Below are 17,269 nucleotides of genomic sequence, written 5' to 3'. Positions count from 1 at the left end.
TAAGATTGAGTTGGAACGAATTTCAGGACATACTAGGCTCAAGATACTGCATATAACACCTACAAAACTCAAGTACAGATAAATCAGGCTACACAAGATGAAGAGATATCTTTGTTCTAATCCTATGTTACTTCATAAAAATTACTAAATAGGACAAAGTAAACCATTAAAAAGACATGGAAATGCCAATATTTTGTTTACTCATTCCCACACCATTCATAGCACTAAACAAGAACTCATTCAAGCAGATGTAGTAATCTAGCTAGGTCATGTAGATTTTTTTTTTTTAACTGAGACACTTTGCCAGAGAACAGCTAAAAATATTGGTAGGCCCAAGAGGACGAAGCATGCAGAACTCAACCTCCATCCTCTTGGGGTATTCTTGGCACAAGACTGCTGCCTTAACTTACCAAAAGAAGGTTCAGCAAAACCAATTAATATGTACCTTGAGTTTATCTTAATTTTACAACACAGATTCACACCTACCTTTATTCATTTAAAACCCACAATTCATATATTACTGGAAATTTCAAAACTAACAGTTAATCTAAACCAAATAAAAAGCAGAGGGAGATATCCAACACTGTATTCCAACATTAGTACAAACATATTGACATTTCATAAGCCAACCCTGCATATTTGTATTACAACGAAACAATAAGCATTTAACACACACATATACTTAATACTGCAGTTTTATAAACAGATGTAAGTTTGATAGCTCTCAATGAAAACCTGCATCCAAAAAGCATTTCGAAGGGAAAAATTTGTCCACATTAGCATTTCCATATACAGCTGCAACATTATAATTTTGCAGTTCAATGCTATAAATTGCTACATTTCTTCCAAGATGTCTATTTAAATGAAAAGACAATACTTAATGAAAGAATGTTTTAAGTTTCAGTTCAAGGTACATTTTTCACAGATATCAATATAGTGTAAACTTCTTTTCTTCAAAAATATTACTAAACATTTACACACCTCTGATACCAGGCTTGTCTTCATTTAGTAGTTTACATAAACTAATAATTCTAGATAATTTAACACAAGAACTTCTGAATTCATATTTGGACCCACCCCAACCACTCTTGGATTAATGTGAGATCCAATCCTGCTAATGAGATCCAATCCAAATAGCTGAAATTTACTTAATCAGCTCCACTTATACAACAGCTATAAAGTTGCATTTCATGGAAGCTCAGTTTTCATGTGCAAAAGAAAACACTGCATACACCTTTGTGTATACCTTTTTATTAGGATAGCAGTTAAGCTTCAGTGTAAGCACTAAAATAAATATTTGGCATAAAAGTTAAGATTCTTTAAAAATAAATAAATAAAAAACCCTTTCTTTGCATCACAGTCAACTTTCAAAAGACTTTTTAGATTAGCCTGACAGAAATATTACTACTTTTTGAAAAAAAAATTGCTTTAAGAAACATTTTCATTTCAATCTAACAGTTTGGTAGATGACATCGCTGTCTATACTTACATTATAAGGACCTATTACTAATCCTACAGCATACAGCAAGAGATGGCAAGAAAAGAGCTCCCAAAGAAATTAAAACATTATTATTGTTGTTAGAAATAATTAACTATTTATGTTCACTTAAAAAAAATTCCTGCTATGTATACTATGAAAAAACCCCTAGTGTCTTGCTTGATAGCAAAATTGTCAAAAAACAAAAACAAAAAAGAGAAACTGTAAATAGATTCCATGAGCTAAGACAATGTAGTAAAATAATAATTTTAACAGCAATGGTTTGTTAGTCTACCTGGCATAAAAACCTATATGCAACTGTTACTTTTTAGGAGGCTATATTAAAAAAAGAGACTATTTTTAGTAAAAAAATATATACATCTGTCAGTACCTCTTTAAATAATGTAATTTTCTGCAAATGTTAACTTCCCTTAAGTTTTTGGTGCATTCATTCTTAGTAAGCAATAGCCCCCTTTCAGAATGCAGGACAATGAAAGGGTTAACACGACAATTTAGAAAGCCACCCTCCTGTCTTACATTTAAAAGACTATATAGACATACCACTGGAGCTTAGAAATTCCACAGAGGAAGTGGACCAGCACCTAAAGAGGTGTGGATGTTCTGCATAGAGGCCCAGAAAATAAAGCACTGTGAGAAGATACTTCTTCATCATGTTCCTTGAACTAAAAATGAAAGGGTGGGGGCAAGTCTGTGAAATGGGTTAGAAGTTGCAACATCACAAAGTTATGGAAATAAAGAGCGAGAAAGAGAATCAAATGACAGTCCAGAGGACAGACAAGACAACATCAATATAGTTGGTAAAGAAACTTGAAAACCTGGAATAAATTTAAACTTCATAGATGTACATACAGCATGCATTAATTTGTGAAAGATGTGTGAAAAAAGCGCTTTTATGAAATGAATCACAGCTATCTTAAGGTGCGCGTTAAATTGATTCTGTTTACTTTTTTTTTTTTTTTTTTTTTAAATGAAAACCTGCCCAGTCACGGTAAGAGTTCCAAAGGGAACAGAGCATAATAAAGAAGTATTTAAAGCTATGGTAAACAGATGCCGTCTCAAACCTAGCGCTCATCTTTCCCACTTTCAACTCTTTTGCTCTAAGTTTTAAATAAAGCACTTGCTATGTTGTTTAGATTGTGATTTATAAAGAGTAATGCCTATTTTTTTCATTTCCAAGAAAATATTAATCTCTGCCTTTTAACTTGTATAAATTACAGGCATAAAGGCAAACCTTCCAATCTAGTACTATACCAGTAATGTGTCAGGAGGCAACTGTATCGCTGAACTTTACTAACTACTCCAAGTTGATACAATGGTTAAAGTATGGCTCATGATTTAATTCTTCAGAAGAAAACAAATTGAGAATCACATATTTTGTTCCTGCCTAGGCTTTAAGTAACAAGACTTCTGTAGTCTAAAAGCACAATGGCTGCTTTCACTTTATTTCCATAAGACCTTATTAGCCTCTCACTGTACTGATTGTGCAGTTTTGGAATCCTAAGAAATCTTGAAAAACAAAATTAAGATTTAGTAAATGCTGAAGACTTGAGCCTAATTTCAGTGAACAGGGTAGTTATAGGACCTATTTACTGAGGTAGAAAGGTATGCACAAAATATCTCACAGATGGAGAGAAAAATATACCTCTATCTTCAATTGTTCGTGGGTTAAACCAGACATCATTAAAATATGCTATTCTTGGGATGAGTTAAAATTCTCATCCCTGAAGTTCAAGAGGTCAATGCAAGAGGTAAGCAACTCTCATACTGTGATTATTAGATGAACAGAGAGAATTAATAAGCCTAGAAAGGTTAAGCGGCATTGTTTTCAATCATTTTGCAGATTAATAGAAATGGATCCAAAAAGCTCTCACTTTTCTTTTACTTTTTAATCTAGAGTCACTTCAAGAAGATGGCTGCAACCTCCAGCTGTCAGTTACCATGATTTACTCTAGAAACAGAAGCCTCAGATCTCAATCAGAGGAAGAGGAAGAAGAAGAATATTAAGGTACTGAGAAATATAAGCCATTTAAGACCAGAAAAGCCTCAGTATTTATCACATACTATACAGGACCTGATTACCTGAGAAATTGGGAAGCAAGTGTAATTTGTAATGGACAGTGTGATTAAAAGCAATATTTCCATTTTTCAAAAGATTTTCTGATGAGTGAATTTTGAAATTATGGTTATATAAAGTGAATAGCGAAGACAGGATTTGAGACTATCAGCATATCTACTGATTATATTTGGCACTACACTTCTTTGAAGTCTGCAAAGACAGATGGTTGGACAATACTGTGCAACCGTGTTCAAAATAAAAATAGGAATAAGGGATGAAGCAAGGGAGTATTTCTTTTTTAAAACAAAAGCAAAACGTACCATTGGTTGGGTGTCGAGCAAATGAGATAGAAAATCTTTTAACAGCAGAACCGTGTGTGGTTTCTGAGAAAGAGAAAAACAGGTACCTGAAATTTGTAACAGCTACCAAAAGAAGGACATTTCAAAAAAAGGAAAGAAAGGAAAAAAACCCCCCAAAAACCCACGATGAGAAGGTTAGAAGTGAATGGCATGCAAAAGGGACTAGGGAGAAAGGACCATAGGTCAAATATAGGTTAAAAAGGAGAAAAAGCTTGGTTGTCGATAACTGCAAGATATTTAATGAAGTACATGGAAAAAAAGCAGGATGAGCTAGTGATTGTGGCATACAAAGTTATATCTAGTTAGAATTAGACACTGAGAAGAGTGATTTTGGGGGGTGCTGGGAAGGTGAAAAAACAAACTCAAACCCTATTAATACTACTTGACCTCAGTGTTAACAGGGTAAACAGTGTAAACGAACACATCACCTGTATATTCTGAAGTCTCCTGTGAAAACCTGAACTCCACCCAGATTATCGTAAACCTGTAACCTACTATTCTTCTGGCCAAAAAGAGTGAGGAATCCTAAAATTTTCACCCTCGGTATTTTTAAAATTAAATGTAATTTTCATTGGTTCCTTGTAAATGCTCCATGCAATACATTTCAGTTCAAGGTCATCAAGGAATTACTAGATATCAGGTTTAATGATTAAAGAGCATTTCCAACTGAATTTTTTGTTTTTAATTTCTTTTTAATGTATGCATATCCTGAAATATCTCAATGTCTGTTATACATATGTGAACTTGTAAAAATAAAACGATGAGCATATCATGAAAGACAGGAACAAGGATTTACAGTGCCATTGAACTGAACCAAAAAAAATTTTTTTTAAATTGCATTACAGGCAAGGAAGCAGCAACAGAAATTCATACAACTAAATACTAAGGCAAAAGATTCTAGGATTCCATTAAATCAGCAGCCTAAGGGTTGTCTTTAGAGGTTTAATGTGTGCACATGGGTTTGTGCGTGCATGTGCGAGAGTGTGCACATACCATCTATGAAGCCAGAAGAAGTCAGCTTTTTACGATGAGTACGAGCATAATCCTGTAGGTTAGGTGCGCTTGAAGAACCCCCGAGCACTGAGGTGCTAAACAGGCCCGCACAGTGAGACCCTGATGGGAGTTAGAGAAAATACATACAACAACCAGGTGTTCTTCCATTCACATTGGGGATGCATGCAGCATGCAAGCACATGGCTCTTACCACACAAAAGGCAGCCTTTGGCAGTGCCTTGGACAGGTTCACAATATGCTTGTAATGTCAGACTTGTAGGCTGTAACTATCATAATTTACTGTGCTTCTACACGTCACAGCACCCTCTGCTACATGTGCAAACAGAGGACCGGACTTTAACAAAGGGACTTCATTTCCTGTTGTCAGTTTTGGTAAAGAAAAATTACTAGTTAGCATCAATATAAACAAAAAATAACAAATAAAAAAGAAAGACACAAAGTTACGGGTTGCAGATCTTGCAGATCTGAAACAAACATAATCTGGCAAATATAATTATTGCCGTTATTGAAATTAAATCTTTAAGACAGCAGGTGACAACTTCATACACTCATACATTTCCTTAGACTTAACATAGAAAACTTCTACTTCCCATCACTCACGAACTGACGTGAAACAAGATAACCAAAGCTGACATACAGGCATCGGTACTTTAGCTATTGTCACAGCAAATTCTAAACTTGGAAATAAAAATTTCGCTAAGTTTAGCTTCAATTCTTTCCTCGAGACACATCTTTGTATTCGTAGTATATGTATACTTCTGTTACCAAATCAAAAATAATCTTGTCACTAAGATAAAAGGGATTTATAACAAATTGTCTGGGAAAAAAACATAATTAAGTACAAAAACATGAAAAATATTTGTTTTTTATTACCCACCATAATAAAAATCTCACCTCAATGAGTAAAATGAGAAAATTGATATTGAAAATTTTAACTTTCTTTAACCTCTACTACTATTACGATTACTCCTCTGTAAAGGAAATGCTATTAATTGGAGGCCTAGTTCTGACTTACCAACGTTTTTCTATGCATAGTGGTAGATTTAGAACAGTCAAGTAACTCCACCACTTCACTAGTTACAGTAACCCTAAGTCAGGGAGCATTACTAGCACATGTGACCAACCACAGCCAATATAAATCTGGCGCCTGGTCTGTGGCAAAAGCCTTTAACACCAAAACAGAATACCTTGAGCTATGCACACAATATATCAGTTTCAACAAACCATATTGTGTCACATTGAAAAAGAAAAGGACGTTTAATTTTAGCCACCATGTTGGAAAAATTTACTTCAGTAATCAAGACCACCTGATGTATGCATTTTACTATGAAAATAAGATGTAAGAGTATCACAGAGACAGAAATACAAAAGAGAACAGTTTCTTAAAATGGAGAGATAGTAAGCCTTATAGTTCAATGCACTGAACCTGTGTGCGTGCTGTTTAATGCGTACCAAGTTATTTCACAAAACAGACAATTTTTTGCATTTATATAAACACATATACAACATTAACTTATAATAATCAAACAAAATAATGTCTGTTCCATAGCAATAACAGGAAAATATTACTTGAATTAAAGTAATTTAACAGTATGTTATAATAAACCACACAGTTAAAATAATAAATTTGTACACTGAAAGAAAAGTTGGGAGGAGAGGGGAGCGCAAAAAACTTCAGTCTCATTAAGAACTGAAGTTTCTTCGTAAAAGACAAAGCACAGCAGTGGGGCAGATTTTGTTTGCTTGGTTGAGGGAGAGGTTTCCATCCAGGAGAATTATCTTTAATTTGTCTCTATTGCCCATAGCAGGGAACACACGTTGCATATCTGAGAGTTTTACCAGGTTCTATACAATGGGCACTTAACATCTCTACATAATTTTTTGGAATCAAGGTCATGAACTACAACAGTTACTTCAAAATAAAACCGAGAGGAGTTCTAGGTCAGAGCAAAGTTTCAATGTGAAGTCTCACCTGTTTTGTTCTTTTTTGATACAGTTTTCATAAAAGAAGTTGTTACCAAAATATTACCAAACTCAGTGGGTTCAATGAGTTACCAGGTATAATTACATTAAAAAATACAACTATTTGCTTCTGTATTTATGAAAATAAGCTTTTAAAATTCCAAGATCGCATAGCTGCATGCTAAACTACAGATGCTGGAAAGTATGTATACGAGACAAAATTTCAATTGTATGCACATACCTAGACCACTCTGTTTTTGTTCCAGAATAGTTCTTGGTGTTCTTAAGCTACTACTGGTTTCTGATAAGACCTGGATATAGAAAATAGAAAAATAAGGAAAAAGAGAATAGCAACATGTAGTGTCCATTAAACTTGATACAGCAGCCTGTTCCAGACAGACAAGTGTTAATAAGCCATATGATATATGTTAGTAGAAATACATAAAAAGTATGAAAAAATCATGCGATATCCCTTTCTGAAGGGAGTCCATTTCACATATGAGATCCTTGCAATGAGGGGGTGCAAAGCAGGCATTCAGAATGAAAAAGGACAGACCATGACAAAGATGAGAACATATACAGTTGAGACAGACTTATTTTATTTTACCAAATGCACTCTCCTAAACTGCGCCTGTATTGGAAAAGGAAGGGGAGGGAAGGAAAGACAGGCTATTGAGGACACCATACAGTCACTGATCCATGCACGGGCTCTATCAGTGTAACCTTCAGATGTTCACAGCTTTTACTGACGTATATATACTTTTTCCTATGCACAAGTTGCTTAAATTTCCAAAACCAAATGGAAATTGCTGAAACTCTTAGAAAAGAAAGGGGCATGATTAACAGAACACCATCCATTATCCTATACACAAACAATATTTTGAATTATTAAGCAAACTTTAGACCTTCATTGATATTTGAACTAATAATAATTTTATATGACTCATTTGTCCTATTTTTCCCAATATTGGGGAGATGGGGAATAAGACTTCAAAATATTGCAAAATTTAATGGATGAAGTACTGTTTTTATTTTTTTTAAATTAGATACCTCCAGATACAGGAGTGAAGGCAAGAAAAATTAGTGCTAGAGTTTGTTTCCTGCACAGTTAATACCAGGCCACTGAAAATATATATGCACAACAAATTTTGAACAGCAATATCAAACCCCAAATAAATTATTTTAATGGCATTGTTTGTCATTACTGAAAAGTGTTTTAAATTTACCTACCACCAAATTAAGCAATGCTGTTTTTAAAGTCTTAAAGGACAACTAAGCCAAAGCAAAAGTCTGTTTCATTCAGCAGTGAGCTATGCTTTTTCTACAGCGTTAATATTTATAATCTCTATGAAAAGAAACAAATTCATTCTGGAAATATCTAACACATTCAGTGAAAAAAAACCATGCACTTGCTTTTTCCCCCCCCCCAGACATTCTTGGAAGTAACTAGCATTTTAAAAGGTGGAAGAATTTACTTTGAACGTAATCCATGACAAGGGATTAGATGTCCTTAAAGACAGCTGGTTGTTGCTTGGAATGCATAATAATGTTTAATGAAGTAAAGTTTAAAAACCTGTTGCCATGAGCCAAAAATACTGGATGTGAAAGCCAATGATTTAGGGGAGACAGGGGAAGAAGTGATTTGTTCCCCTGATCTGCGTCTTCGACGCCCAGTACCCACACCACTGGTGTAATGCAGCCAGGTACCAATACCCTCTGGGCTAGACACACTCAGGGGGCTGTCTTCCTGGAAGTGAGAAAGGGGGCAAAAAACAGCAAATCATGCAAAGTTAGATTCAACAGAGCCAAATGAACAGAAAAGAAAAAAACAAACAAAAAAACTCCAAACAAAAATCCAGTTTTTTTGCACCCTTTTACATACAACTAAGACTATTAAACAGTAATTAGGAGCGACTAACATGACAAATTCTTCTTAAGAACATAATCAACTATGGCTTCTAACCCATTCATTTTGCCAAATTTCTGGCAAATAAATTTATTCAATGCAAAATAAATCTTTTCTTCTAGCTTTAAAATGTATTGGAAATGGAAAAAATTTGTTGTTCTAGATATACTGTTTAATAGTTTATCTAAGTATATTAAACTTTCCTATTTGTTATTTAATAGATATTTTCCCTTGCAATTAACATGTACTATGTTAATTTTGAAATTTCAAAAGATTTTGGAATTACACTGGAGAGTCAATCACGGTAGTGGTTGCAGCAAAGAGGTCTCAACATTAAAACACTTAGGAACTTCAGATGTTGAAAAGGTAAGAAATTTTAAGGGACAATGTCAGGCTAAAAATGCTAAATTTCTCTACTTGTGTTGATATCACCACAAAGTAATACTAGTGAATATTTGATTTTTGCCATTTAAATTTTGTTTTTCTCATTTTACTTTCAGAGCAAAGGAAGCTGACACTAGTCAGCTTAAATTTCTGGTCATCATGTGCTTGTAAACACAGCTAAAGTACGTGTTGAATACTGTTAGGGAAATATCATTCAGATTAAAAAGCTTCATTAAAGATCCAATGTTTACTGGAAGTTATATAGATATAGATATAGAGAGAGAGAGGCTAAGCCTAAACAATCTAGCAGTGTCCCCTTAAATGAATGAACCATAGCAGAAAGTGAAGTCCAAGGCAGTGTAGTTTAAGATGACATCATATTATAGTTGTTTAGCCTTAAAAAACACCATTCTTAAATCTTCCAAAGACTGGTTTGCAGATTTCAGTGTGCTGTATAAATCTGTGCACAAACAGATGCATAAAAGTGGAAAGATCTAAAATGTCATAAGTGATAGTTATTTACATTAACCTTTTTTCTATAGGATGTAAAAAAATCAGTGTTTTCTTAAAATCTGGATGCTGGAACAAGTTCTAATTAACTCTGTTACCTGTGGAAACTCAAAATTTAGTAATTCATATAAAAATACTTTTTGAAACCAACTTCTGAAAATTTACCAAAAAATGAAAATGGTTAAGTTAATTAAATATTACAAAACTGAGTGTGAACTCCTTTCCCGGAAAAGAGCTTGCACCATCAGAATGAAAACAATTTTTAGAATTGTTGAGATTCAAGCAATTTTGAACATTAAAGGTACACTTTGAAAAAAGGAAATGTGAATTCTCTAAATATTCAAAACTACTGTCTACCCCTTATTTATCTTATGTACCATTAGAAAACAAAACCACACATATTATTCCCATGTATTCAGTCACTGAGTTACTTGTAATTACATATTCAAGCTACATAAGCAACCCATTTCAGAGACAGATATAAAAAGGCACATTGCATAGCCTTAGAAGTTTATTGTTTTTAAAAAAATGAGAATGAGAGAGTAATAAGGGCTTGTGTCATTTATCACAATGTTCAACAAGCACCGATAAAGCTTTACTGTTCAACCATGTAAGTAGTATCAGCAGTGTACTGTTGGTTTACCCACCTCATAGTGATGTTTTAGTAATTAGATATAGATGTCATGGCCTAGGTCAGTGTTTCTCAATCCATGGGTTGCGACCCAAAAGTGGGTCACAAGAATATATGAAAGAGTTGCAAATAAACTTTAAAAATGGATTAACAAACTTTAAAAATGGATTCTCCTTTAAAAAAGAAAAATGTGGGAAACCGTGGCTCTTCCCCTGCAGGCTGGAAGTGTTCCAGCCTGCCAGGAGCTGCTTGGGGCCCCCCTTCCCCACACACCCACCTCCTGCCCCACATACTAAGGGAGGGCTGGGGGCAGGGGATCAGAAGTGAGGGGCACTGGGCCAGGACTAGCCATCCATGTTTACAAATAGGTTCTAGTACAAAAAAAAGGTTAAGAACCACTGGCCTAGGTAACTGAAGACAATAAGGGTCTTGCAGTATTTATCTAAAGACTGAGAAACACACAGCCCCACCTCCCCTCAAAGCATGCTGCCCATTTGTTCTCTTACCTTCAACTGCTGTGCCGCTGGGAGTCACTTGCTTTATATGAAAACAAATGCCGCTGAAAATATTATTCTTAGACCCCTGGCATAAGTCCAATACTCTGAGGCTCGGACATGGGAAAGCCTGGGTCTGAGCTGGGACCAGGGCTGTCTGGTGCTAAATCCCAACGCTCACCTAAGTGTTGAGGGTTAGCATGGGGCAGCTGTGGAGTCCAGAATAAAGCCAGCCCCTGCCCAATTGGCAGGAGTAGGCTGGGGCAGCTCATGGGCCTGAACTCGGGTATATATCTGGAAGATGCCAGGCATACGGCTGGGGATGGAAAAATTTCTCACCTCCCACATGCTACTTTAGAGAGAGCTGCACATACTACTTTAGAGAGGTACCTGACATAAGCAGTGTGGGATGGAAAAGCTCTCACCCCTGGCTGCTAGCACCAGGTAGCTCTTTAAACACACAAGTGCAGCTGGGGGAGGGGGATCCTTCCCCATTTCTCACTGCACAGGTTAGACACCTCTTTAAAACAGCACACTGTTTAAAGAGGCACCTGGCATGTGCACCAGGGGATGGGAGGAGGTCCACCATTTCCAGCTGCACCATTGTGGGGGGACCATGAGTCTGATATTGGGGAGCCTCTCCCTGATGTTGGGTTTTTGGCATTCAGGAATGTTAAAAAAAAAAAAAAGCAGACAGATGTTCAGCTGGGACGCAGAGCTGCAATCTTTCTTTTTAAAGGTCCAGGACACTATAAGCTTGACATCAAGGAAGGGCTGCTGATACTGGGCTCATGGCACTCCAGACTTTTAAAAAGCAGGCATGCAGCTGGGAGCCCCAGCTGCACCCCCCCCTTCTTACATTCCCAGTCACCTGCAGAATGGCACCTGGAGAATAAGGAGTTCCTAGCTTCCATGTTTGTGGGGGGCAGGAAGGGGAAGAGGGCAACAGGGAAGTATAGTCAGGGAGCAAGGAGCTTGCTGATCCCCAACCATAGGTGCCCCTCTGTGCAAGCAGCTGTGCAGTTAGAGTCTGAAGAACCTTGTCTACCAGGAGCTTTAGCAGCTGTCACCTCTTGCACTGCCCAGTACTCATCAAGAACTAAAAATCTCAATATTTGTTTTAAATTTCAAACAACAATGTCTGGTAAGGATGCATATGCAAGCAAATGTATGTTAGTCAGCTTGAAGGAGGCATAATTTAGAGTGAAAATGTATCTTCATTTTCAAATAATGAGGGTTAATCAGTAAGATTTGAAATGCTAAAGGAAAAAAAGTAATATACAGCAAGAGAGTCTCAGACAGGTTTTGAAATTCTTTTCAGACAACCATTGCCATGGAGGATCTCTCACAAAGTTAAAAAAACAGCCCTTTGAGAGGAACACCATCCTATTTTTGTGTTATTAAAAAAGAATAAATGTCTTTCGTTTTGGCTATGAGTTAATGAGGAGTTAACTTCCATAGGAAGAAACATGATCTAGGATACAAACACTTACTTCAACAGAACCAATCTTCCTGGATCTTGGAAGGGGCGACTTTCTGTGTATGTGAATTGGGTCTGAAACCATGGGTTTGAACATAACTACTGAACGATCCATTTCATCCCTCCTGGAAGCATGCACCTCTTCATCACTATCATTTCTATGCGAGTTTTTCTTGGGGCCTTCATTCTACAAGGAAAGATTACTTGTTCGTGTTAGCATCACACTGTGACATTTGGACACAAAAATCGATTAAGTAAAATGAGTAAGACAAAAAGCTTAAGTTATTTTATACACATAAGATGTTAGTTGTATGCATGTAGCTTAAAGCTTTTAAACTATAAAAGTAGTACTTAACAGTCTTTTACACACCTACAAAAAGCATCTACTACTTTAACTACTTGCAACTTAGCACAATGTGCACAATGATACCTATACCTGCACCCTTATTTTTTACATCATACTGTCTTTGTGCAGGTTCCTTGCTGGATGCAAATGTAAAGTTTTGGCCCCTAATTGAAATCAATGGTAAAACTCCTGCCAAATTAAATGGGGTAGGACTAAGCCCAGAGTCTTAAACTTTCTTATGCTTAATTACTTAATTATACAGGCATCCAGGTACAACTGAAAATATCACTGTTTTACTCAAATTATTGTGTGTGTCATTTTGTGCAGTTGTCAAAACATCAGAAAAAGCGTGATTACCTGCTGATGCCATTTTCCCCTATGCAGTTGAAGATTCTTAAAGCCATAAAAAAATCATAAAAAGCTGAGATCATATATGCTGTAAAAAACATACTTTTAGGATGAGCTGATATAAGGTTATCAAATACAGTATCTGTTTGCAATTGAAGGATCAGAATTATGACATGTTTGCAATTTAGTTTACAGATTATTTAATAGCCCTGAGCACACAAAAGGATTTTTAAAGTTTAATTTGCAAGTGAAGGTGCATTTTCTTAGTTTTTTTTAGAAATCAGCAAGTCCATGAACTTAAATATATTTATTATTTTAATATAATTTTAAGTGAAATATTACCTCTCTCGAGGCAGGTCTATATCCATAACCAGCTGGTAAGTTTTTATCCTCTTCACAGCCTTTAGCTCCTGGACTGAAGTGCAGCTCAACATGAAAACGTTCCTCTGAAGACGGTTCCTAGAGAAAGTGAACAGTACATTTACTCTTTAATATATAGCCTGAATTAACCATCTCTGCAGATGGGTTTTTTTTTTCAGTTTGCTTAATTACCTTGTTTGGATCCTCGTACAGCATGATAACAATCTGAGTCATGTAATTAAGTTCATTGACAACATTGAGATAATCCATAGCTCGCTTCCACTGATCATCTTTTGATTCCTTAAAAGTAAATGAAACATTTGATAACATGTATTTTAAAAAAAATTAAAAGATACTAGCACAGGGCCTTAGGACCCAATTACAGCATACAGGGGCCAGCTAAGGCTGTGCGGGGCACAATCTGGCCAGCAGCCTAGTTTCATGCCATTCACCTCTCCCACAGGTTCCAAAGTTTGAGCACCACTCATCTACGGAATCAATTAGTCTGACAAAATCTAAGTTGGGGGCCTGTTTTGTTTGTTTGCATTTTTTTTAACCACATTTCCACTTACCTCCCTAATAACCTCCCCTTCAAAATTTGTTCTAAAGCTTTGCAGCCTATTAAAGCAAAGGCACAGAAATACTTGACGCCCTTTCCAAAAGGGAATGTTTTGAGAGGGCAGCAGCTAGCTTTTAATTGTTGCAGGTGAATGAGCTGAGAATGTTCAAAGGCAGCAAGCTTACTCCAACATTAGCCCTGGATGAAGGAGCATTAAAACCTAAAGTGGGTAATGCTGCATTTGGATCATTAAAAATATCGCTGCTATCTAGCCTACAAATTTTATGTGCCAGTTCTTACAAAATTCTGGGATGAAGAATAACTAGTTCCCTCAACTTGAATTCATTAAGTGATAAGGTTTACTGTTGCCTCAGCTGTGATAATTTTCCTTCATATAGCCTCATTCCCATTAACCATTCTTGCTTTGGCTCCCATAAATCACCACTGCTGTCCTACTGGAAACTGAGGCAAATCATTCATGTTGGTATCTAAACTATAATTAGGCGATCTTAAAGTTTTACCTAAGTAGGAGGAACTGAAGAGTTCAAATGCAAGTCTCTGCCTGGAAATTACCATGCATTAGAAGTTGCACTAAAAGTAACCTTAAAATATTTTCCCTTGTATTTTTCTACTAAACCAAAGAGTTCCCAGATGACTTCAGTGCATAATACAAATGTGAATGTTTTCTAATATACTGGAACAGAAATTAAGTTGAAATTGTCATAGAAGCCTAGAGGAGTTGGGCACCTAATGCCTATTTATTTTTAATTGGTTCTGGGCACAATTTCCTTAGGTTCCTTTTATCACAGCATTTGCTCCAAGATAAAAGTGTTCAACTTGCATCACATAAGGCACCATATCGAAGGATTGATAGTAGAGAGTGGACATGACTCTCGCTGGTGAAATATAATCGAGTGCGAACGTGACGTTCTGGAGACATAACACCTCTAGAGTACCTAAAATGAGAAATACAGGAAAATCTTGGTCAGTGAATCATAAGGCATTTAGATGAACCTACATTAGACAACATAGCAGATTTTTTTTTTAATTAGACACAGTTAAGTAATTAGTTTTACTATTTAGATAGCATGCGTCTAAAAGCATTTCAAATATGCAAGTTATAAACATTTAATTTTAGTCAACAGAAATAACAAAACTTTACATACGTATGTAAAAAACATTAAAAACTTACAGAGGGTGGAGTTTGTTTACTGTATCGTCATCTTGAGTTCTCTGAAGGTCTGAACGAATTTTCCTAACTAGAGGAGTACAGTATCCTTTGGCAATCTCTAATTTTTCAGCGTTGGAAATACCGTATTCCTAGACAGGAAGAAATTAATTTCTTGAAACCAAACTGTACAACATACAGAGAAGTCAACCTTCAGCTGAAACCTTGCAAGTGAAAATAGCTAGCCACCTGCTACATTGTTGTGGTTACAAACCGTGGTCTAAATGTACGATTGTGAACAACAATACTGTGTTAGGAATGTCTGAAGAGGTTTCCCTAAGCATTTGTCTTCTGTCAACAAGCTTTCTTATTAGGCCTGCGCGAAGCGGCTAGTATTTGCTTTGGATTCAGATTTGGCCGATTCAGGGGACAGTGATTCGATTCGGTGATTCGAATCACTGTTCCAAATCGAGCTGGCGGAATCTGATTCGGTGATTCGGCCACCACTGAATTGGCTGAATCGAACAGGCCCCATCCCGCCCCAGCATCATGGCACTTGAAAACAAACAAAGCTCTGCACTCATTGGTTCTTGCTAGGCGGGGGGGGTGGTGATCCCTGCTGCTCCCCACTACCCTACCTTGTGGCGGGGAGCTCTGCCATGAGCCCCCAGAGGTCCCAACAGCTGCTGCAGCAGCCAGTGAGTGCAACAGGGCTTTATTTTATTTTATTTTATTTTTAAAGTGCCAGGATGCTGAGGCTAGTCGGGACAGCCACTGACAGGGCTGGGAGAGCAGGTGGTGGTCAGGGGGTGCTCAGGGGGGCTGGGGGAGCAGGCAGGGGATGGGTCCCCCCATGGTCCCCTACCCTCTTCTCCAGCCCCCCCCCGCAAATTACCAGCATGGAGCCCAGGTCCCCCTTTCTTCAGTGGCAAGCAGGAACTACCCAATTTCCAAATCTTCTCCAAATTGATTTGGAGGCTTTGAATCAATTCAGACCTTTTAATTGGTCTCCTGATTTGAATCAGAGATTTGGCTGCCAAATCGAATCAGCAACCAAAGCTTCGCACTGCCCTCTTGCTTATACCAAGAATGTTCTGAAAGGGTTTACTTTTGTGGCCTGAGAAGCAGAGTTTTTAATTTCTTCACCTCACTACCAACTGTTAAAAAAGACACATCTTCCTTTCCGACTTCTGAAAGACATTTGGTGGTCAAATCTATCTGGAAAAAAAAGAATAAAGGAACCCCTCCCTCCAGGTGTTCTGTAATGAGTAACATCACCAGCCTACAGCATATTGCTATATTATTCTCAGCCTGACTGAGTCTGGACATCAAGTGATCTGAAAGACGAGCATAGTTAAAAGACTACCATGGCAGGATATCCCTTGCATTCTTACCACCTTGGGTACTGAGCATACTACCATGTAAACAGACTCGTCTCATTTCTATTTGTGAATCACCACCAAAGACAATTCAAAGCTACTCAATGCAAAGCTTCACTACATTAGTCTGAATTGTAACTTAATTTTAAATGAATTTCCTTGGGGTTAAAGCATACTGAAAAGCAACAGCAATCTGTCTTGCTTATAATTTTTTCAGTCATTATAATCAATGAAATACTCCTTATTCACCTTCATACCACTCCACGCACCATACTAAATTGTATAGTGCTTCAAATTTTAACTCTTTTAGAAAACAGAGGACTCTCTCATGAAAAGTAGATTTCTGTATTTAACATCTTATCAACGTCAAATACAGCAAACAAGAATCTGAGGTTACCATACCAGGAGTTTAAATAGTAGCATTAACACACAAAAAATATATTTTTAAAATGGATAGTTTGCATTTCCAACCTGGGAGAATAAATGTCTTTAAATGAGTTAGGTGAATATCCACGTTTTTGTACAACCAGCAGTCACAGGTGACCCTCTGAACACCTGGCATTATATATTTCTGTAGTGCTGTACAGCACACACTAGCTCACAAAACCAGCTTCATTCTTCTAATGGTACCCGACACCCCAATATTTCAGTGCAGTTCATTCTCTGTAAAACTCACAATATACTAAAGAAAAAAATATAAATAATGTGTGTTAATTTGTATTTTCTCAACCTTTCAGTTTCTCAGTGTGTGTGTTAGTCCCATGGTCAACCCCAACCAGTCAATAGCTTTAAAAGGTCCTTACAGGGTATTTCAA

General features: G+C 36.7%; 1 protein-coding gene and 1 long non-coding RNA gene across 3 annotated transcripts in view; one reads left to right on the top strand and one right to left on the bottom strand.

Moving 5' to 3' along the window:
• The window catches only part of LOC149868288 (uncharacterized), a 43,407-nt gene extending 31,107 nt beyond the window's left edge, over positions 1 to 12,300 (top strand). The window contains exons 3-5 of one of the 2 annotated variants that reach the window (XR_016441214.1): positions 3,393 to 3,503; positions 6,924 to 6,985; positions 9,069 to 12,300. This is a non-coding gene — a long non-coding RNA (uncharacterized LOC149868288). Of the gene's footprint in view, positions 1 to 3,392; positions 3,504 to 6,923; positions 7,124 to 9,068 lie in introns of those variants that run through there. The other variant, XR_016441213.1, reaches the window with a different exon arrangement.
• PPIP5K2 (diphosphoinositol pentakisphosphate kinase 2) overlaps positions 1 to 17,269 on the bottom strand; it is an 83,998-nt gene that overhangs the window by 9,288 nt on the left and 57,441 nt on the right. Inside the window, exons 21-29 of the mRNA XM_090038349.1 lie at positions 15,100 to 15,227; positions 14,749 to 14,863; positions 13,541 to 13,648; positions 13,331 to 13,447; positions 12,308 to 12,481; positions 8,463 to 8,636; positions 7,131 to 7,200; positions 4,907 to 5,026; positions 3,875 to 3,937 (exon numbers count right to left, since the gene is read on the bottom strand). Coding sequence (XP_089894475.1) covers positions 3,875 to 3,937; positions 4,907 to 5,026; positions 7,131 to 7,200; positions 8,463 to 8,636; positions 12,308 to 12,481; positions 13,331 to 13,447; positions 13,541 to 13,648; positions 14,749 to 14,863; positions 15,100 to 15,227 — 1,069 coding nt within the window. The remainder of the gene's footprint in view (positions 1 to 3,874; positions 3,938 to 4,906; positions 5,027 to 7,130; positions 7,201 to 8,462; positions 8,637 to 12,307; positions 12,482 to 13,330; positions 13,448 to 13,540; positions 13,649 to 14,748; positions 14,864 to 15,099; positions 15,228 to 17,269) is intronic.

The sequence above is a fragment of the Crocodylus siamensis genome, chromosome 3 (assembly GCF_052110815.1).
Source record: "Crocodylus siamensis isolate JL-2025a chromosome 3, ASM5211081v1, whole genome shotgun sequence".
Lineage (NCBI taxonomy): Eukaryota > Metazoa > Chordata > Crocodylia > Crocodylidae > Crocodylus > Crocodylus siamensis.
Note: the sequence above shows the minus strand (reverse complement) of the source record. Positions and strands in the feature narration are given on the sequence as shown.